The following is a 22,048-nucleotide window of genomic DNA, read 5'->3' as shown; positions in this document are numbered from 1 at the left end:
GGCAGGTGACTTGCATGACTGGGGACTAGGTGGTCCCTGCCCAGAATGGGGAAGGAAGGACTCTTCCCCTGGCTGAGCCAGGGCTGTGAGGTCAAGGTTGCTGTAGGCAGATGGCCAGGGTTTTATTACATTGAGAGGGTTGCCAGACATCTGCCCTCTAGCCCCACCCCACAGCAGGCTACATGGGCCGCTCCTGGGGCTGATATGCAGGGCTGGCCTGGCCTTGGCCTGGTGACAGTCTTCTCCTCAGCCTGGCCAAGGCCCGGATGGGGTTCTGAGCGCAGTTGGTCGAGTGGGTCATGTCCTTGCTCGGTCGGCTGCAGGGCTGCTGAGGTGGGGATGCCCGGAGCTGGCACGGTGGGGTCCTGCCTGTACTGGCTGTCCTGCTGCTAGGCAGATGCTGCCTGCCCAGGGGCCTGAAGGAGGACCAGATGGCAAGATCCCCTGTGAGTGAGGGGACCAGCCCACCCATCTGCCCCACCTCTGGCAAAGCCTTACTCACCCTGGAGATGTGTTCTGGGCCTGGGCTGGGGGCGCTGTTCCATGGATGCCCTTGCTGGGAGGGGCCCAGAGCTGGTCCTGTGGGATCAGCTGCAAAAAAAGCCAATATCAGAAAGGCCCAGGGGCACCTGGGTGGCTCAGTCGGTTAAGCGTCCGACTCCAGCTCAGGTCATGATCTCATGGTTCGTGGGTTTGAGCCCTGTGTTGGGCTCTGTGCTAACAGCTAGCTCAGAGCCTGGAGCCTGCTTCACATTCTCTATCTCCCTCTCTCTCTGACCCTCCCCTGTTCATGCTGTCTCTCAGAAATTTAAAAAAAAAAAAAAAAATTAAAAAACTAAAAAAAAAAAAGAAAGGCCCAGGAAATTCTCTGTACTGTTCAGAGAGGGTATCATCACCATGGAGGAGAGGAAGGGCCCAACCCTGTTGCCACACCCCTTCCTCTGAGGGGCAGGGTTTGGGAAGCCTTCCAGGGCTACCCCAGCTGCATTAAGTGTGGGAAGTTTTGCCTTCTGACAGGGCTCCTGGTTGCACTTGAAATAAAGGTGCCAAGGACTGGAGGGGAGAGTTTGGAGTTGGCAGGCACTGTCACAGTCTCATGCCTGCTTGAAACCTATAAGCCACATGTGATGAGGCAGGCTTTCAACAGGTTCCCAGGATGGGGTCTGAAGACCTGCTGGTCAGGTGCCTCCTCCAAGTCCCCAAGGGCCATCCCTCTCCAGTTGGGGAGCCAGGCTGCCCACCTTGAGGCTCCCCTGCTGGGCTACCTCCCGAATTTTGGACAGCATAGACCGGAGCCGCCCATTCTCCTCCTGCAGGACCCGGATGCGGATGTCATTGGCCTGTACCTGCTTCTCTATGTCGTCTGTAACATTGCCGGAGCCTGTGGGGACAAACTCTCTGGTACCTCACCCCACCTCGTGGAACAGGACCTCAGAGGGCACACATGCCAGCTGAGGTATGGCTTGGGTTGGTGGTGGCCTGGCAAGCACAGGTGAGCTGAGCAGTCAGTGTACCGAGCCTCCCGCTTCATCTTCCCTCTGAGGCCTTGTCTCTGCTTCCCACCCCCTACTTGCTGGGAGGTGACTGCAGCATTGTGGAATCTGAGGGCTGGGTGGGACCTTGAGCTCACTGAAGACTTTGTGAAGTGACTCTCTGCCAAAGCTGCCTGTTTTCAGAGGGCCAGAGAGACAGTGAGCTGTCCAAAGTCACACAGCCAGCTCGAGTATGAGTCACAGGAATTCAGCAAAAGACGTTCTTTCCCACGATTTGGGGGATGGAAGTTTCTTCTCTGACTCTATGAAGTCATGACTGAACTGAGCAAGTTGCTGCCTGCTGTGGTTCTTGGTTTTGTGGTTTGTAAAAGGGCGCTTATCCACCTTGTGGGGCAGATGAAGGGACAGTGGAAGAGCCCGGAAAGCAGTGCTCAGGACTGATGATGACTTATCATGAGCAGCTAAATTGTGGATCTTCCTGGCACCTCTCCAAGTGGCTTCACCCCTGGGGTGAGGGCTAGAGGGGCTGGAATGAGAACCCAGGTTGCCTGGCATCCAATCCTCTGCTAAGACGGGTAATTAGCACTCCTGTGCCATGGGCTGCATGACACTGGACAACTGGGGCTGTGGCCCTGGAGCTAGCCCTGTGGTGTGGTTTGGGGAGACACTAGGCTGGGGGACATGAGGAAGTTGAGTAAGGACTGGCATGTGATATGGTAAAGAACACAGGCAGCAGTGTTAGACCTGTACTTCGACTCAGCTGTGTGACAGTGCCCAGTCACCTCACCTCTGGGCTTTGTGTCCCCGTCTACACAGAGTAGAAATACATGATGCACTGTGTGTCCTGGGAGCTCTGCAGGCTGGTGAGTTGCAGACCCCAGTGTCTTGTCCAGGGAAACCCTCAGCTGCCTGTCCGGGCCCTGATGTGCTCTTGCCACCACCTCTGGTCCCTACTTGGGATCTGGGCCTCGACGGGTGTGTGCAGGTCTGGGAAGGCCACCAGCAGCCGCTCCCGCTCCCTCAGCTCCACGAGCTCCCTTTCCATCTCCGATATGGTCAGCTGCAGATCGGTCGTGGACTGCTCCAGGCCTTGCTTTTCCTGCTGCAGGCTCTGCAGTAGCTCCTGGGGGTGGGGAAGGCTCGTCTTGTCCAAGGAATGGCTCCCGACTCCTCTGGGGACACCCCATCCCTTCCAGACACGAGACGGGCCCACAGGCACTCAGCTGGCTGGAGGCCCCTCTGGTCAAAGGGAAGAGCCGTCCCATACCCTTGCTCTGCCCGCTCCCACCTGCTGGGCCAGGAGCTGGCTCTGCCCCTGCTCCCTCTCGCTCCGTACACTCTGCAGCTGCTCCTCCACATGGGCTCGCTGGGCCTCGGCCTCATCCAGGCTGCCCCGCAACTCCTCACGCTCCTGGTCCAGGCTGTCTAGTTGCTGCAGCAGGGCTCGCTGTTTGGACTGCAGGGACTGAGCCGGGGTGGGCAGGCAGGGAGGCTATGAGGCCCACAGGGCAAGGCCCAGCCACGTGGGACAAAGGAGGTTACAGTATCTTTGACCCTCCAAACCCTCCCCTTTGTGCCCTGCCTGTGTACAGGGGAGGCTGTGCATATGCATGCAGCAGAAGGGGCATAGCAAAGACAGCTGTATACCCTAATGTATACCCCCAGGCCAGTCAGGGCCAAGCCCTCCAACCTGAAGACCCCTGCCCTTTTGTAAAGCAGTTGGCCAATTATCAGTCTCGCCCCCTTCTTTACAGTTACAGTCTACACTAGGAGAGGCATTCTGGGCAATACACTTTTCTTCTTCTTAGGTCTTCAGTGTCCCATCAGCCCATGTCAGTTGGGACCCACATTTCCTAATACACACTGAGTATTAAGCAGGAAGAACCAAAGCTGGTCTGTTCTGAGTCCTGGCTCTACCTCTGGCTAGCTGTGCAGCTTTGGCAATTTCATTAATCTCACTGTGACTATTTCTTCATCCATAAAATAGGGATGGCAAGAGTATCTGCCTCCTTCTGTTGTGATGAGAAACAAGAACAAGAGGGCTACAGAGGCGGAAGCCTAGCACCTGGTTCACTGCACACATCTGATACACAGTGACCATAACTCTTTGCAGGGCACTGAGAAAAGCATCCACTTGGAGCTGAAAGGCTTTCCTATACTGGGCCATGACTGATGCTGGGAACTTCCACCTGAGGTCTTGGCTTCCCAAATGAGGCTCTGAGACTAAGACCAGTCAGGACAGTCCCCAGACCTATCCCCTTCTCTAGGTGGCAGGTTACTTGCTCCCTCAGCCATACTCTTGAGGGTTCCTGCAAGGCTACAATGCCAAGGGCACAGATGTATCCTGGGCTTCGGCTCGCCCTTTGGCCTCCCTATCCTTCCTCTGACTGATGGACCAATCACCAGCCCTTGGCATCCAGTTTAAAGGCCACTTCCTCCCAGAAATCATTCTGGATTCCCATAAGCAGATGTGCTTGTCCCTCTCTAGACTTCTAAAGTGCTTTTCCTACCCCTGTTAGCCATCTGGCACTAGAGCTATGGTGGCCCAACTGCCTGTCTGCTGGGTGGGGAGCTCCTCTGGAACAAGGCCTCCTTTGGCTGTATCTGTTCCTGGGTCACTGTTTCCCCGGGGCCCGGGGCTCAGGGGAGGGCTCAGGCTCTTGGTAAAAATCAAACAAAATCCTGGGTGTGTGCTGGGGAGCAGGTACCCTACATGGATAACCCCCCAGACCCCACCAGTGCAGCTCTCTTTTCATGCAGCCCACATTGCAGATACCCCCAGGTGCTGGGGTCCTTACCTCCTGGTGGCGGACCATGCTGTCAACTCGGGCCTTCTCCTTGTCCAGCTCTGTGCTGGCCCAGCGGATCTGCTGGCTGGCCCCATCCAGCCGCCCTGCCAGCAGCTGCACCTGCTCCTCCAGCTGGTGCACCTGCCTCTCAGCCTCTGCCCTATGCTCGGCCTCCTCTTGAAGCTGCCGGGCCTTGGTCTCTGCAGGATTGGGTGGGCATGGGAAGGGGTAGGGCAGGGAAGTCTGGGTGCAAGTCCTTGTGCCTCTGACCCAGGATGGGAACTGAGGTGGGGTGCGAGGGATCATAGCCCATCTCTGGGCTTTAGTGTCCTCAGCCACAAATGGGGCCCTGAACACTGCCTGAAGTGGGTTGTGAAAATAGAAGGTGCTCTCGGGGTGGGAGGTGGCACACCCAACAGTGTGTCCAGTCAGGCCCACTCTCCTTGTGGTTCCCTTTCTCTGCCCCAGAAGCCCAGGGGACAGAGATGGAGGGTGCTCATCCTGCTGTACCACCGAGCACAGGGCATGGGGTTGGGGGCCACACAATGGCATTCCTCACCCACAGCCTGCATGGACTCCTGTTGCTCCTTCAGCTTCCCCTCCAGGGTGGCCACTTTCACCTTGAGGTCACTTGTTTCTATGGCAGCCAAGAGAGGGAGGGCGGGGGGGGTCTTTCAGAGGCTCTCTTGGGCCTGGCCAGTGCCTTCACACCCAGTATACCCTGCAAAGTGGTGGCAGCTATTGCTGTGTGGAAGGGCTCCCTGGACTTGTAGAAGCTCTAGGGAGATGCCAGGAGGTCTGGCTCCCCATTTACCCTGCTTCCTACTGGCTGGCTGCCATGCCTCTATACCTCTCTGGACCGCAGCGTCCTCCACAGAGTTGACAGGCTGAGAAAGGGCAGTGGCTTGCCCAAATCTGTCAGGCCCCACCATATCAGCAGGTGCTGGCCTGCTTCTGGTGCCATAGCTGTACCTCTGCCTGATGGCTTCTGCTGAAGCCAGAGAGGCTGCTCTGCTGGCTGGAGGTGCCAGGAGAGTAGCTCTGCCAGGACTCCCTTTCAGTGACACCAGAGTGGATGAATTCCCTGGCTCCCTCACCCTCCTATGGGACAGCTCTGAGGCGTGTGTTCTATACCACCAGCTCCAGGACTCCCCAGTGGGATTAAGCTCTAGTTGCCTACAGTATAACCAGCTTGATGAGTTGCCTTCCTTCTGTGTCTCTCGCCCACTCCTCAGCCTGGGTTTCTTTACACTGACTACTGGTGCCTGCAGCCCCGTCATGGGGGTTGCTTCTGAGAGAGCCTGTGCTAAGGCCGTAGCAGAGCCCCGGGCACTATGGGTCCAGTGTCTGGGGACACAGACCTGTGAGCCATTGTTGCTTGTCACGCTCCTGCTCCATCAGGTGCTGTGTGGCCTCATCTGCCTGTCGCTGCCGCTCTCCCTGCTCCTGCTTCAGTGCCTGCTCCAGCTCGCCTACCTGCTTCCTTAGTCCATCCTTCTGCCTCTCAGCCTCCTCCAGCTGGGCCCTAAGGGGCCCAACAAGCTGAGTGAGGGCCCCCACATGCTTACTGAGGCGCGTCAGGTCTTTGCTCTGCTCTGCCGCCCAGTGGCCCATGGTGGTGGCTGTCAGTGGCCTGAGCCCCATGCTGTCCTGCACCAGCTGCTGGAACTGGCCTAAGGACGAGGGCAAGTTCTGGCTCTGACACAGGCTGATGACCACCTTGCCCACTTCCCACAGGCTTCCCTGGACGCTGGTGCATGCATCACAGGGCACCAGGGCCGTCTCCACGGTCTGGGAGTGGATGCTCCTATTGTTCTTGATGGTCTTGGCTGGACATTGCAGGGATACTCTGGCGGGGAGGCTGTCTGGCTCCTGGCAGGTCTGGAGCAAGCCTGGCATTGGGGAGGGGGGCTTGATGAACTTGACAGTCACAAATTCAGGGCTCCTGGCTGGCTCGCCCTTGGCTGTGGGCTTGGAGGTGAGGGTCTCCCCTTGGTTTACCCTTTTCTGTGGTCAGGAAAAGAAAGGGAAAGCAGATGAGGGAGACAGGCCTGGGAGGTGACCAGTTTCCTGGGGATATTGTGACAGCCTCTGCTGATACTCAGATCCTCAGATGTTATCTGACACCAATGTGAATGAGAGAGAGAACCTTCTCCTTCCTTTCTGCTGCCCAAACTTACTAAGCCCAGGCCCCCTCTCTGCTGCCCCCTGCCCCAGGCTCCATGTAGTTACATGGCACTAGGCATCTAACAGTGAAGCTGCAGCTGCCAGTTACTGGGTTCTTGCCTAATGGACTCGGTTGCTGTCATGTCACCATAGGTGTTCTCAGTTTTCCTTTCTTCCCTGTTATGGTGATGGTGGTCCTTCTCCCACTGGGGATTTGTGAAAATTATGAGATAAGCCATAACAAATGGGGTTAACATTAACAGTATTACCCAACAGCACCCCGAGAGGTAGGGACTGCCATTATTCCCACTGTACAGATGAACAAACTGAGGCTCAGAGTAGGTAGGGACTTTTTCCAAGATCCCATAGCATAAACAGCAGAGCCAGGTAGCCCAGACATGACCCCCAAGGCCTGCCTTGCTAACTGCACACTGTATTTGGCATTGATTGGGAGGCTCCAGAGTTGGTACTGTTTCCTTCAGGAAGCATGGGGCCAGCAAAGAATGTGGTACACACATGGTGTGCAAGGAAGCTGGAACTGGGGCAGGTATGAGGGTGGCCATGGTTGGGGAGTAGGGGGTAGCCAACCCACCTGGGGGGCTGCCTTCTGGTAGAGCATGCCCAGCCTCAGTAGGCTGTTCCAGAAGCGCCGCACTGTGAGCCCCACAGACATGCAGGGCCCCACGGCCTGGGGGGAGGGCACCGTTTGCTCTGAACCAAGGTTCTCCAAGTAGCTGGCACAGCTCTGAAGCAGCAGCAGGAGCCTGTGGGCAGAGATGGCGGGGTCAGCTAGGTTAGAGCCTAGTGCCAGCATGCCTGCACACCATGCAACTAGCAGCCTTTGGCTCTGGGGTCTTGGGGGGCCTTAGAATATGCTCTGCTGGACCAGCCTCAAAACCAATCCAAGAGTTACTTCCTCTAAGAAGCCTTCCCTGAGAGCTGAGCTTGGGGGCCCCTTCCAGGCCTCCTGGGTATCAGCACTTCTGCCTGGCTGTTCCCCATTGCACTGGGATGTTCTGGGAGACTGGGTCTGCTTCAGTTGTGCTGTGAGTGCTCAGAAGGTGCTGGGTGGGTGGCTGCATTACAGCACATGGCTCAGAGCCTTTACCTTACAGAGGACAAAGCAGAGACCCTGAGAGGAGAAAGGGCCTGCCCACAGCCTCAGGGCTAGCATGCAGGGCAGGGGGGCCCTGTAGTTTCCTGATTCTAGTCAGGATCTCTTGCAGGGCAAGCTGCTCCTGTGACATGGGAAACATGAAGACAGCTGGGTGTCTACATTAACTTCAAGTCTTCAAAATTAGAGTTGGGCTATGTTTAAGGAAGAGAGGCATTAGAAGGATAAGCCTGAATCTGCATGGGAACCAAGCTATTTTAAAGGAAGAGGAATTGTGTTTACAAAGCATACTGGGCAGGTAAGCTACATTGTCTTGTAGTAGGACTCCAAGTGCAGTAGGGTCATTCTAAACCCACTGGGGCCTTGGGCAGAGAAGGCCTGGGGAGGAAGCACCAATTGCCTCTGGGGCCCGCCCCTCTCTGGGCCAGGGTGTTTTCCTTTGTGAATGGGGGGACAGCTGTGCCTGCTGCAGTGCCGGGCAGCACTGGGGGGTAGGAAAGTGCCTGGAAAGAAGACAGAGCACGGCCTTGACAGAGGGGGTGGAGAAGACATGTCAGCAACAGCTTCCCCAGGGGCATAGATAGACTGACTGGGTCTTGATGGATGAGTGGGGCTTGACCAGACCAGGAAGGGCTGGGCAGGGGCACTCTAGCAGAGGGCAGAGTGTATGTAAAGGCACCGAGGAAGGAAGGTGTGTTCTGAGCCTTTCACAGCCTCCAAATAATGCTTTCATACTGGGGGGTTCTTCTAAGTGGTTACCCTGGTTCTTTGGCCCCAGGCAGGTCATCCCCAGACTACTGGTGTCCTTGCCTGTCAGGGGCCCCATGACTTTGTATGTGTATGGGTTTGGAGCACAGGGAGCCTGGGTTGCGGGCCCCAGGAAGTGGAAACCTGATGACCATGTTATATTCAATGATAGTGTGGAAGTGGAGGGGCTGCAGGGCAATCCTCTGGCCTCTTCCCAGCAGGGACAAAATCTGGAAAAACACATCCCATGTCTGACCCTGTGACTCAGAGAGAACAGCATAGCCCACAAGACACCAGGAAGAAGAGCCTGGGATGGAAACTTTGAGCAGCAGCTGTGGTGTCCCTGAGGCACAGAAACTCTGAGGAAGCAGCTGACAGGAGCTGGAAGGGAGCCATCAGAGGGGCGGGGTGGGGGTGGAGGTGGCACTGAGGGCAGGTACTACAGGAAAGCACATGACAGAAGGGATCACAGTGAGGGCCTTGAACTGACCCGCCTCCTAACAGGTACTCAGTTAAAGGTGCTTATTGTTACCAATGTGATCTTTGCTGGAGGGGGATCCCAAGGCTGGTCTACTGGTTTAAGGAGGATGACAGCATCCCGAGATCACCAGGCTTGGTGGAGGCCCTCACCTGTCGATGACCAGCTCCAGCAGGACAGCATGGGACAGCTGCGTGAACTCAGGGTCACCTGGCACATGGTCATAGTGCTCTAGCAGGGCCACCATGTCCAGGTCACAAGCCACACGGTCAGGGAACTTCCAGGAGGGGAAGTGCACAGGCCCAGCGCGAGAGAACACGTCCACAATGGCGCCCTGCAGGTCGGTAAGGTCCTTGCGCAGGCTGTCCATACAGGACTGGCTGCCCAGCAGGTGCGCCATACTTGTGGCTCCTGGGGTGAGCAGAGAAGATCCCCATCAGCCAGAGCCATGTGGCTGCTGCTAGAGGAAACTTTCTTTCTTTTTTATTTTATTTTATTTTTTTCTGAGAGAGAGAGACAATGTGAGCAGGGGAGGGTCAGAGAGAGAGGGAGACAGAGTCTGAAACAGGCTCCAGGCTCTGAGCTGGCAGTCAGCACAGAGCCCGATGCGGGGCTCAAACCCACGAACCATGAGATCATGACCTGAGCCGAAGCCCGACGTTTAACCGACTGAGCCACTCAGGTGCCCCTAAAGGAAATGTCCTAAAACCCTGATCTGCCCCATTCTCCTAGGCCGAAAGTCCAACCTAGACCCTAGGGAAAAGTCTTTCCCAGGCCTGCATCACAGGCCCTTTGGTACCTGCTTTTGGGAGACTTCACCAAAGTCCCTCTCATCCACCCTACGCCATGCCCACACTGCCAATTCCATAGCTCCAGGAGTCCCTCCAAGGGCCTGTATCTGCCAGACCCCTGCTAAAGGCTGGGCAGATACAGCTATAAACTAGAAAGTACCTACAGTCCTTCTCTCCCTGAGCAAACCACTGAATAGGCAACTGACACCTAAAAGAGAGTGTTAGTAGTTACAGCATGACAGGAAGTGCTGGATCATGCTGGGCCACTGTCAGCTCCTGCCTGGACCCCTGCAGCACCTTCCAGCAGGGCCACGGGTCTGACCGCTCCAACTGACGCACTTCAGCTCTAGAGATCTGGGCCAAACCCGACCTGAGCATGTCACACAGGCCAACACCCCTCAGGACTCCCTTGGGAGAAAGGCCACCTCTGGCCATATCCCTCTCCCACCGCCATACTCTGCATCTCAACCACCATCAGTTCCAAACAGCAGTTCAGGTGCCGGCACTCATTTCTAAACCTGGGCCCGATCCGTCCCTCTGTGGGTGTCATGCTTTCCCCATTCAATTCCCATCACCTCGCTAATTCCTCTCATCCTTCAGGCTTCCTGGGTATCACCTCTAACAGGAAGCCTTCCCTGACCACCCTCCAGGGCAAGCCACCAGTAAAAGTGCTCAAGCAATAGTAAGCATTATTCTTGTAATTACTATTAGCAGTAGCAACAGCAAAGACCATCCCTGTCTGGAGCCACTGCCTGCCTTCTATATGTCCCCTTTCCCACTGCAGCCCATACAGAATGCTTCTTGCCCATCTCTGGAATCTGTGGACATCTTTGAAGACAGTGATGAATGGTCTCTGATCCTTGACTCAGAACGTGGAGAAGCATGACAGTCCAGTGGCCCCTTCAGTGTCATCGCACACCCTTCCAGTTTCACCCTCTCCTCTCTGTTCAGAGGGGGGCAGCCCTGTTCTTCCCCACCCTGCAGCAGGGTCTCTTGTCCATTGTTGGTTTCTCAACAGCAGGAAGCACTTCTTTGTAGCATAGCTCTTCCCTTCCCTGCTTGGACAGTATTTAGGCCATGGTTGGTTTCCCTGATCTCTAGCAAGTCCAGGCCTGGTGGAGAAATTTCTTTTCCTCCAACCTATTTGTACCCCAACCTCACTCATCTCAGAAAATGACACTCCCTGCTATATGCAGCTGGACATTTCCTTATATTCCCTTCCTTTACCCCCACAACCCAGTGCCCAGTGCTGCCAATCCTGTGTCCAGACAGACCGCACTGAGAACCCTCCCCTGTGTTTGTCAGTGCCGCTCCACACTCCCTCTTCTCCCCAGACCACCGCCACAGCCTCCCTTAGAGGTCGCCCTCATCCCTCTGCCCAGCACCACCTCGTCCATTCTGAATGTGGCCAGAGTAATCATTTAAAAGGCAACTCACTCCCTGGCTCAGAGCCCTTGAATGGCTTTCTATAGCATAAACACTGGAACACTTTCTTGGGCTCTGTCCTGTGTGGTCTGTTCCCACCTCAGCATTTTACCATCCAGAATGTGCCCTCACCTCCTCATACTTTCTCTAGATAAGACACCTTCCTTCAGGTCCCCAGGCCAGGTGAATTTACTTGTTACACATTCTCAGAGCATTCTGTTCTTTTCCCTTCTAGCATATGCCACACTGGCACTGAATTATTATATGAATAATTATTTGCAGTTAGCAGTCTGTCTCTCTACAAGTCCATGGACTGTCTTTTGAGTTCACTGTGGTATCACCTGGTCACTGGGGCTGAGGGACCTGAGAGACTGCTTGTGCCCACAGCTCATGGGATGCTCGAAGGCACCAAGGGGCGATTCCTGAGGGCCGAGCTGGCCTCTCTGGCCTCCCAGAGGACTTGGGTCCTGTCCTCACCTCTGCACAGGTGCCTGCCTGTGAAGCTGAATGTCTGAGTATATCTGGCCGTCAGATTAGCCTGTGGGCTCTGGGGCTCAGGGTCAGAGGCTCATCCAGGTGCTGGGCTTCCTGTATCCAGTGCAGGGCTGGCCCCAAATAGCTCTTCAGTCCCTGGGAATGGATAAAGGCAAGAGTGAGTGGGCACTGAGGGAGGCTTCCTTGGGGGAGGGGTGCAGGAAGGACCCTGTCCCAAAAGAAGGGGAGGGGGCCCCAGGCTGGAGGAATGGGGTGAGGGATGGCACTTGTGGGGTCACCTACCTTGAGCCTGAGCACAGAGATTGTACTTTAATGGTGCTAGGCCCTGACCACAGGACCTACTGTGTGTTACCTCCTGAATCTACCTTCTTTATACAGATGAGGAACCCAAGGCTCTGGAAAGTTAGGGAGTTAACCCAAGGTCACTCAGGGAGGTAGGATTCTTGGGTTCAACATCTCTGCCCTGTCTTCGGGCCATGCTGCTTCTAGAGCAGCACTGTCCAAAAGAATTACAATGCTAGCCTTATATGGGATTTTAAATTTTCTACTAGCCATAAAAAAGTTAAAAAAAAAACAGGTAAGTTAATTTTAATTATATATTTTATTTAACCTAATAAACCCCAAATACTCTCACTCCAACATGAAATCAATATAACACTATTAAGGAGATCATTTTACAGTCTTTTTCACATTCAGTCTCAAAATCCAGTGTCTATGTGACACACTACATTTCAATTTGGACCAGCTACCATCTTCAAATGCACTACCACATGGACTGGTGGCTAACGTACTGGACAGTGCAGGTATAGACGGTCAGATCCTGTGTGTTCATGAAGCAAATGGTGACTAAGTACCTATGAATTCTGGGCACTGTGTCGAGAATACAGACAGAGAAGGACACACAGAGCCCTGTCCCCAGGAACCACCTCTGAGGATCTCTGAGGCCTTTGGTGTGTCACCTCTGTCAGTTCCACCCTCAGGGCAATGAGTATCCACCCTAAAACACTCATAAACACACACAGGCCCACATCCTGCACACGGATGTTGCTGCGGTGACTGCCTCTCATGAGATATTGCCAACTGTGAGATTTTATATCCCCAAGGAATGAGGCAGAAACAAACAGAAAAAAATAGACTGAAACCTTCTGGGTCTCCTTCCTGGAATGAGAGGGAGGAAATAAATAAAGTAAGCAATCCCGTCCTGGCAGGAGGCATATGCAGGTGGCAAAGCACCTGGAACTCAGGAGCTTGCTTCTGAAGACATCAAGAAACATTGACCTGTTCATCCTCAAATAACTATAGCTGCCATCTGGGGCCAGCTGAGATACTAACTCCTGAACTCTGGTTCTGATAAGTAGAACAAATGCCAAAGCATCAGTAATACGTGAAAGGAAAACACAACACTGTAAAATATCCAAGGTTACCACACATTGTTTTCTTCTGAACACTAGGGATTTGCAGTTATAAATGTGTTTTGAGTACCACCTAGGTGTGTCAAGCGAAGGAGCATTTGACATGGGCTTTCTCTGTAATCCCTGGGTCTTAAGTGGAACCTATAGCTTGAAGATGCCAACCCTGCACTGACTGTTCCTGAGATCATACAAGTGATGGCGCTAATTGTGCCAACACTGCCCTGAGGAAGGAGAGCAGCTAACTCTGCCTCTGAGTTCCCTCATGCTCAAGGTGGACTTTTGACTTGCAGAGAAGGGAAGGGGCCCTCCACTCCCATTCAACATGCAAGCCACTTCCTTGGCTGAGCTATAGGATCCTACCCGTCTGGTAAAGATTATGCCTACCTCCCAGGCGCCTGGTTGGCTCAGTTGGTTAAGCAGTTAAGCGTCCGATTTTGGCTCAGGGCATGATCTCAAGGTTCTTGGGTTTGAGCCCCATCTTGGGCTCTGTGCTAACAGCTCAGAGCCTGGAGCCTGTTTCAGATTCTGTCTCCCTTTCTCTCTGCCCCTCCCCTGCTAGCATTCTATCTCTGTCTCTCTCAAAAATAAATAGTTAAAAAAAAGATCATGCCTACCTACGTCCTGGCCAGTATCTCTGCTGAGATTCAAGGTCACCACTAGGAAAACACTTTGGAAATTCTAAAAACACCTATATATTCCAGTTGTCAGCCTCTGACTCCAGATTGCTAATTGCCTGGATCCCTGGGGACAATAAAGGGATTGAATGAACATAAAGGAATAAGTAACTGCACTAGTAAAGGAATAAGAATGAGTTTAGATTTCCATTCCACCAACTCAGAATTTCACTGTCTTTGTCTGTAAATAAGTTTCTCTAAGAAATAAGTGACGTAAGAGGCGCGTGGGTGGCTCAGTCGGTGAAACGTCCAACTTTGGCTCAGGTCATGATCTCAAGGTTCCTGGGTTCCAGCCCCGCATCGGGCTCTGTGCTGACTGCCAGCTCAGAGCCTGGAGCCTGTTTCAGAGTCTGTGTCTCCCTCTCTCTCTGACCCTCCCCTTCTCACGCTGTCTCTCTCTCTCTCAGAAATAAATAAAACGTTAAAAAAAAAAAAAGAAATAAGTGACGTAAAGCATGTAGTGTTTGGCACAGGGTCAATAAATTCCAGCTATTCTACATTAAGAATAACAACAATGACATTAACCAGCTATGGAGTGTGTGCGTGTGAGAGAGGGATGGGGTAAGACACTAGGGAGGGCATCTCTTCCTATCCTGCCTTCCTATCCTTCACAGTTGAAACTGTTAAACTATCCAGACAAGGGCAAATGCCGGCCTGGATTCCGGACCTGGAGGGGCGGGGGGTTGACGGGACAAGGAGGACAGTATCTCAGAAGAGGAAGTAAAGGGCGGGATTCCAAGTGAGCCTCAGGGAAGCTAGGGAAGTGGTCAGCAGGAACGCACTATTGGGAGAAAACAATGGAATTTAAAGAGGTCTTGATTTGAGATGGTCTGTGGGGCTTGAGAGAGGGACTATGGAAGGTAGAAGGTGGAACCTAGGAAAGGCAGTCCCACGGGAAAAGGGACGGGTGGGAATTAGGGATTGGGACTTGGGAAGGGGCTCTAGAAGAGGTGGACCTGAAGCGAAAGAGGAAGCAGCCTCGAGGGGAATGGGCTCTCCAAACTGACAGGCCAATGGGAGGGAGCGAGGGACCCACCTTTGGAGTAAAGGAGAGGGGGCCGAGGGTCGTGGGGTGCGGGAGGAGAGTGTCCGGCGGGTGATGTAGGACGTCTCCCCAGTTTCCTGCGTTGTAGCCTCAGCCCCTGTGTCTGGTCGGCTCATGGAACTGTCTCCCGCGCGCCTGCTGCTCCTGGGATCGCTCACAAATCCTAGCCAAGTGCCTCGACCGCTGCCATGGCAACGGCGTCTCGCGCAGGCAGCTCTAGGAAAGAGACAGGAAGTTGCATCACGAAAAAGGGGGGGTCCCGGAAGTGCGTCAGCCTCTCCTCCTGGGCTACGAGTCTCTCGGTCGCCGCCATCTTGCGAGCTTGTTGTATCGTCCGTGCGGGTAGCTGCTTTGACGCAGCACCGCTCACCGTCAACGAGGCGGACTGGCAGCCCTGAGCGTCGCAGTCATGCCGGCCGGACCCGTGCAGGCGGTGCCCCCGCCGCCGCCGGCGGCCACCGAGCCCAAACAGGTACCGCGACCCCCGCACCTCAGTCGGCAACCTGAGCCTCGGTCTGGGCCCTCCCCTCCGGCGCGGCTGCTCTTCACTCGTGCAGAGGAAGAAGCGGCCACTTACGAGGGCTTGGAGGGACTGCAAGTCCCAGGAGGCAGCGCGCTTGCGCTGCCTTAGGCTAGCGAAACCAGCGTTCTTGGAACAGTGGTTCTCAAAATACGGTCCGCGGACCAGCAGTGTTAGCATCACCAGGGAGTTCATTAGAAATGCCAAAACGAAATGCTAATACAACTTTAGCAAGATCTCAAGGTGATTGGTTAAAGTTTGAGGAACACTGATCTAGCCCACCCTCAGGTTTTCAGTGGTAATTGGGCCGACCGTCGTCCCCTCTCACCCCGGCCTCTGGCGTTTGCACAGTAATTCTAATTTCCCAGCCTGTAGGATGCGTTTTTGGTAATTCTTAGGATCTCCTCTTTGCTTACTCTTAAGCCAGACACCGTGCCAGGTTCCGACTGAACCAGAATGAATGGAGCACAGCTAGTTTATGAAGTTCACAGTCCTAGTGGGGAGACAGATCTAAATGAATTCTCAACAAATATTTATTGCTTTGATCACCATAAATGATACCAGCCAGCTCTTAAATCAGCTGAGAGGAAAAGAGGTGTGTAAATCATGGCAATATGGTGTGATATGCCCGGTAAGTATCAGATGTAAAAGGAGATTGTAATCTAATCAACATTTCTTTGATGGGGTGAAGGAGAAATTAAAGTAGGTGGAGCCCACCTCCGTGTTAAGTAAATTGCTTTTAGAAAGATGTATTAGTAGTTTGTCAGATAGGTGATTGGAAAAGGGAAATAACATCCTTTATTCATGCAGCAGACATTTTTTGAGCACATATGGTGTGCTGATTACTGCTTTGGGTTCAGTATACAGCAGAGTACATGACAGAAGAGGTCCATACCCTTACTACAAATATTTAAGTATGTCCAGTATCCCTTGTATTTTCCCAGTCACTTGGGGAAAAGTAAACAAGGTAATACTGGATAATTGTAAAGACACCAGGGTAGGAATCAGATGATGTCTCTGATCAACAGTAAATTAAAAAGTGTGATTCAAGCATAGGGTTGGAAAGAGGTGGCAAAAGATGCATTTTGGGAGATTTGAACTTTTCTAGTACACAATGAGGAGAAAGGGAAATTTTAAGCTGGATAATGACATCTATGTGTTTTAGAAATTCTGGTAGGCAGGTTGTGATGAGAATTGCTAGGAGCACAGTTATTCAAAAGATGCTGAGGGCCTGACTTAGATTGGAGTGGGGGAGAGGGCAGACGGGATGGGCAAGCTCAAGTCACAAAATGGCTGGTGGTGCAGACTCTCCAGCTAAAGTGATGTGTTGGAATTCTGGGTCTGTTTTTTGGTCCAGTTAAGCTTTACATTCCTCAGTTTTGTTATATGTAAACAATGGTGTATTCACATCATAAGACTCTCATAAGGGTTAATCTATTTAAAGTTCTTAGAAAATTATTTGGAACCTACTACATGCTTGGTAAATGTTATCATCGAATGTGGAACCTGAGGAAGGGAGAGGAGGCCCATGTTTCTGGCCTGGATGACTGAGTGCATGGTTAGCCATTCATAAGGAAAAGTGGTTAGAGATGAAAGTGCCCAGGAGTCAGTTGGATCTAGCGTTCCGTGGCACATAAGAGTGATCTGGGACATCAGTTTGGGTGGGGTTGTTCAACCTAGAGGTAGTAGGGGAAGTGGAGGATGTGGTTGTGAGTGCCTGAGGACAGTGTGAATATGTTGGAGAACAGACTTTTGGAGAGCCCTAACATAGGGCAGGAGGTGAAACAGGAGCTAGGAAGGAAACTTGGATGGAATGGTGAGCAAGAAGGAAAGACAGATGAGAATGGGACCTGGGAGTTGAGGAGTAGAGAGTTTTGTGAAGGCATGGTCACTGGTCACGTGATCAGATGGCTACTGTATTTGGCATTCTTTTACTTTGGCAAGAGCACTTGAAATGAATGAGAGGTGAGGAGGTAGGAATGGCAAGACAAAGAACTCAGGATATTTACCAGAGGAAGAGGGGAAGAGGACAGCAGCAGAAAAGAATGTGAAGGCAGCGGTGCTGTTTTTTTTTTTTTTTTTTTAAGATGAGAGACTGACCGTTTGTTTACTAAGGAGAAGCAGCTGGTGAAGAAAGAATATTGGAGCTTATGGGGCATTTGATGTTGGGTATTCCAGTGGGGTTTCACAGAACATTTGTGCATTGAGTGGTGGTTAAGACTGGAATAGATGAAGAGGAAAGGGGCATAAGGAGCTGCCAACAGCGAGTTTCCCATTTCTTTATTCAGCAGACAGTCATTAGATATTCCATGGCAGGCACATCCCTAGGTGCAGAAATGGCCTTCTGAATTCTGGGAGATGGCTTCTTAGAATATGATCAGATTCCCACCCCAGTCCCCTATCTTAATCACCTAGGCAGTTGGTAAAAATGCAGATTCCCGGTGTCACTGAGACCACTTGGCTATGGGGGAACCAAGGAGGCTGCTCTTTTCACTGGTTCCCCAGGAGAATCCCACTCAAGTATAGTGCAGTTAAGAGAACCCCTTTTCTGGAGCAGAGGGTCCTAACTCGAGGAAGGTCCAAGGGAGAGAGTCTACATTCTCAATAATATTTTAGAGAAGTTCGACAGTGGGGATCCAGTCCCAAATCAGGAACTTCAAGATATTATTTTTCTTTTCTTGTTTTCACAGCCCACAGAAGAAGAAGCTTCTTCAAAGGAGGATTCTACTCCCTCGAAGCCAGTGGTGGGGATTATTTATCCTCCTCCAGAGGTCAGGAATATCGTGGACAAGACTGCCAGCTTTGTGGCCAGGTAACGTTAGCTGCTTCTGTGCTGTCAGCCTAGGCCTGTTAGCTCATCTAACACCACAACCTGGTGGTGAGATAGGCAGTGGGCAAGCTTGGTGTCTCCAGCACAGCATGGCAGGGGCAAAATGTGAATCACGTTCAGCCCCAGAGTCACCAGGAACCTGTGCTTCCAAAATGGGCCTAAGGAAGTGCCTAAAAAGCTGCTTTGTCAGGGAGAGTATGTGTGTCTGTGAGCTGCTGACCTGAGGAAAACAAAGAAAGGAGTTGATTGTTCTCATTATGCAAGAACTGTGCTCAGAGCTTCAACTGACCCATCTGCAAAATGGAATAAAATGCCACCGCAGAATTGTTTTAAGGCAGGAGAGGAGGAGTGGGACTGAGTCCAGTTCACGTGCATTATGTATGTGTTAGCTATATTCATGGAAGGCATGGAAATCAGTCCGAGTTCCTCTTCCTCTTCTGCATCCTTTAAACACACTCCCACTATACTCTGGTTTCTCTTCAGATCGTAAACACACTCCCACTTCCTCAGATGGAATCATCTTGATGGCTACTTGACTCCAAAGGTCAACACGTCCCCTAGTTTAAAGTATTTTGGTAGCCAGCAGGCCACATGCAGCCTACAGAGCTCTTGTTTTTCCCCATAGTAAAACTAGAATTAGTTGCCACTGTTTAAAAATGAGGAGATTGCACAAAAAATCTGGGTTTCTGGCTTCTGTGGATGAAGTGGACAGCTCATTGCATGGAAGCAGTAGCTGGCCTAGAATGGACTCCTGCCCTCAGTCAGGGCATGTACTCCAGAGGGCCACATCTTGACCCCAAGGCAGCATCCCCATCATAGTACATCATTTAATACAGGGCTCCTTCCTTTCCTAACCTCCTAATATAATGCAACATAGAAGTTACTCTGCTTGATGTCTTTCACTTGTCAGGCCCCATGCAGATTCATATTATTACATTTCAAAGGCTTTGACTAACTTGGGTAATGTGTTAAATCTGCTCTGTGCTTGATTGAACAATGTCAGATTTAGGGCAGTAAGTGTTGTGTTTATGATAAATGTTTAATGTATCATAGCAACGCTCATACTTCTCTCTTCCCCCTGATAACTTAAAAACAGAATAAATAGGAAAAGGGTGTTAGAGGAAGAATCACCACAGTCTCACTACCAGAATAGTTTCTACCAGCTGTTTTCACTTTCCTGTTTCTTTCTGGGCCTTGGCGTCCTTTTTTTAGACCCTTTAATACTAGTAGATACTTTCATATCCTGCTTTTCCCTTTTGTGTTGTGTTATAAGCCTTTTCCCGTGTTGCTCTGTGGTCCCTTGATGCTGCGCCGTCCTTGATACACCATGCTGAGGTGACAGGCCTTTCTGGACTTGGCTGTCTCCTCTGTTTCCCTTCAAGGTTGTTTCCAACATTTCAATTTGGCAAATGAAGCCGTGGGGAAATCTGAGCATTTTCTCTTCTTTCTAGATTGTTTCCTTAGAATTCTACGTGGCACATTACTGGCTGAAAGAGGGTTTTTCAAGATTTTCTGAAACATTTTGCCAAGTAGCTTTCCAATAATTTTGTGCCAGCCTTTGCTGCCATAGAAATAAGAGTATCCACGCTTTCTTAAAAATAAAAATGTATTCATCCATGTTTCTAGATTTATTTTTGGCTAAGGTGATTGCCTTGTAGGCATCTTTAAAATCTGTGGACTTGCTTTTGTTTACATTGCAATGAGGGAACAGACCAGCATCATCTCACTGTGGGATAAGGAAGCATGCAGGACCTTCTACTTCACTTCTCTTGGGTCACACATGTTGATTTGAGGGAGCAGACAGTAAAAAAATCACTGAGTATGTTTTTCCAAAAGAAATTTTTTCTCTCTGCATTTGGTCTTCGCTGAATTTTCCTGTCAAGAAACTGAAGTGGAAATTACCCTTAAAAGTCCCACCAGCTGGGTTGACTCAGAATCATGTCTTTTTCTGCTGAAATCTATTCCTTGTGTTAGAGAACATAATTCTAAAATTAACATTAAGTTAATTTAAAAGAACAAAATCACTTGGAACAAACATTCTTGCCTTCTTTTTTTTCCCCCCCCAGATTATTCCCAGATGTGGTACGGTCATGGGTTAGGAGGCAGTGATAGAAGAGGCAACAAGAGCCCCCTTTTCTTAGCAGCCCTTTGTCTCCCCTCGGCATTTGCTATGTCTGATGGCCTAGTTTAGCAATATCTATGTGTGCACTTACCTTCCTCTTCGTATATGGTTTGTATTAGAGGGGAAGATGCTGCTTCTCCAAGTATGAGGTTCCAGTTGGACTGATGCACTGTCAGATTGAGACCTCATGGTGTTATTCATGCTGCAGGGTGTGGCCAGAACTTGCAAAGCAGCTAGCCTGGGTGTTGATGACCACCGCCATGGCACAGTTATGGGGCACAGCATTGCCTGTACCCTGTCTCCCAGTCTCTCTTCAACTAACAGGGTCAGGGTGTGAAAGTCTGACGAAAGTGAGCAACCTGCTGCCAGCAGCCACTAGAACTATCCCTTGATGTATTTGGAGTATCCTTTGAGTGTTGGTCTCTGGAGTAGTGAGGGAAGCCCCACAGACATCTAAAACCCAGATCATCTCTAACGTTTATGAAACAGACCTTTCTAGCTTTCGTAGGAGTGACAGCCCTTGCGTTTTAGGCCACCGTATGATTCAGAAAGACTTTGGCATCTCCTTAGCTGATTTGATCTCAGTACTCCAGGGTAGAGAGAGAAGGTAGTATTAGTCGCATCTTACACATGGGAAATTGAGTCAAAGGGAAGTTTGGGCCCCCAACTTCTGGGGGGGGTTGCAGAGGCAGAGGGGCTAGAGATTGAGTTTAATCAATCATGCCTGTGTAATGAAGTCTCCATAAAAAACCCTAATCTAAGGGATTCAGAGAGCTTCCAGGTCAGTGAATAAGGACACATCTGAGAGAATGCGGGAGGGTGGTGCACCCCAGACTCTACAGGAACAAAATCTCCTGTGCCTACGACCTTACCAGACCTATCCCTGTGTGTTTTTTCATCTGGCTGTTTATTATTATCCTTTAAAATATCCTTTTTTTAATGAACTGGTAATCTAGGAAGTTAAAAAAAGAGAGTGAGAGAGCAGGACGTTTAATAACTTCAGTCATTAGTGAACCCAAAACGAATATTGTCCATATATTGTATCTTTAAGGTTAGCATGCTTTCTAACTGATTTAGATGTTGTATACGTGTGACACCTTGAAATATTACCATTGGGACTCTGTAAAAATCAGGGCCTCCTAAATTTCATGAGAGGGGAATTTTTTTTATTCTGAAATTTTAAAGGAATCCAAACTGGGGACCCAGGGTTTATGTGGAAAACTGTCTCGGGTACTGAGAGAGATAGGAGACCTCCCTTCTATTCTTACCGCTCCCCTTGTTATCTGAATGTGCCTTACACAGCAGCACACATCCTTTTCCAGTGTGGGCCTCACCTAGTAGTAAATGAGGTGATTTAGGTAGTACTTGGACAAAGCATTATGTCCAATTGTCTACATTTTGAAGTTTTTTTCAATCCTTGTGGTTACCCAAAGGACAAAGTGTCCGTTTGGTGTTAGTGTGTCTTTAACACCATTCCAGCACTCTTCTCTCTCTTTTTACCTAAGACATCTGGCCTCAGTCTCAGCAGACTTTGAGCTGGGCTTTAATGATACTACTTTGTTTTCATTGTGTTCAATTTTATGCTTTCTTTTGTTAGTAAAGCCACCATACTGATTTTTGCTGGAAGTAGTAATATATGCTTTCTGTTTAAAGTATTTTTAAAATGAATAAAGTTTGTTTTTTTAAAAATTTTTTTAATGTTTTGTTTATTTCTGAGAGAGAGAGAGAGAGAGAGAGAGATAGCATGAGCAGGGGAGGGTCAGAGAGAGAGAGAGACACAGAATCTGAAACAGGCTCCAGGCTCTGAGCTAGCTGTCAGCACAGAGCCTGACGTGGGGCTCGAACCCACGAACCATGAGATCATGACCTGAGCCGAGGTTGGATGCTTAACTGACTGAGCCATCCAGGTGCCCCAAAATGAATAAAGTTTGTTAATGCAATAGCTTA

General features: G+C 51.0%; 2 protein-coding genes across 7 annotated transcripts in view; one reads left to right on the top strand and one right to left on the bottom strand.

Moving 5' to 3' along the window:
- Positions 1 to 97: 97 nt before the first annotated feature.
- On the bottom strand, positions 98 to 14,832 carry CCDC157 (coiled-coil domain containing 157). Of its 5 annotated transcripts, none has more exons than XM_039225715.1 (12): positions 14,621 to 14,808; positions 11,481 to 11,633; positions 8,940 to 9,198; positions 7,041 to 7,212; positions 5,644 to 6,289; positions 4,842 to 4,919; positions 4,292 to 4,482; positions 2,830 to 2,958; positions 2,448 to 2,616; positions 1,242 to 1,381; positions 503 to 591; positions 98 to 416 (listed from the first exon to the last, which is right to left on the bottom strand). In XM_039225715.1, the coding sequence occupies exons 3-12, from the start codon at positions 9,185 to 9,187 to the stop codon at positions 179 to 181; spliced, it is 2,100 nt and encodes a 699-aa protein (XP_039081646.1). In that variant the 5' UTR covers positions 9,188 to 9,198; positions 11,481 to 11,633; positions 14,621 to 14,808; the 3' UTR covers positions 98 to 178. The 5 variants fall into 5 exon arrangements, with proteins under 5 accessions (XP_039081646.1, XP_039081636.1, XP_039081651.1 ...); XM_039225705.1 differs by having other exon boundaries at positions 2,782 to 2,958; positions 14,621 to 14,803; XM_039225720.1 differs by having other exon boundaries at positions 2,782 to 2,958; positions 5,851 to 6,289; positions 14,621 to 14,803.
- The window catches only part of SF3A1 (splicing factor 3a subunit 1), a 34,244-nt gene continuing 13,570 nt past the window's right edge, over positions 1,375 to 22,048 (top strand). Inside the window, exons 1-2 of one of the 2 annotated variants that reach the window (XM_039225699.1) lie at positions 1,375 to 1,456; positions 17,840 to 17,961. In XM_039225699.1, coding sequence (XP_039081630.1) covers positions 1,445 to 1,456; positions 17,840 to 17,961 — 134 coding nt within the window. In that variant the 5' untranslated portion in view covers positions 1,375 to 1,444. Of the gene's footprint in view, positions 1,457 to 14,936; positions 15,102 to 17,839; positions 17,962 to 22,048 lie in introns of those variants that run through there. The other variant, XM_039225691.1, reaches the window with a different exon arrangement.

This window comes from Hyaena hyaena, unplaced genomic scaffold, assembly GCF_003009895.1.
Source record: "Hyaena hyaena isolate Hyena2069 unplaced genomic scaffold, ASM300989v1 scaffold_19, whole genome shotgun sequence".
NCBI lineage: Eukaryota > Metazoa > Chordata > Mammalia > Carnivora > Hyaenidae > Hyaena > Hyaena hyaena.
The sequence above is the reverse complement of the archived record's forward strand: the minus strand, read 5'-3'. Positions and strand labels throughout refer to the sequence as shown.

Bases quoted from the DNA above. Each gene is read 5' to 3' on its own strand.
- CCDC157 (XM_039225705.1), bottom strand. From the start codon at position 9,187: ATGGCGCACCTGCTGGGCAGCCAGTCCTGTATGGACAGCCTGCGCAAG. The intron at 6,290-7,040 runs GTGGGTTGGCTA...TCCTGACCACAG, and splicing joins ACCAGAAGGCAGCCCCCCAG to AAAAGGGTAAACCAAGGGGA. The intron at 417-502 runs GTGAGTAAGGCT...GTCCTCCTTCAG, and splicing joins GCCCAGAACACATCTCCAGG to GCCCCTGGGCAGGCAGCATC.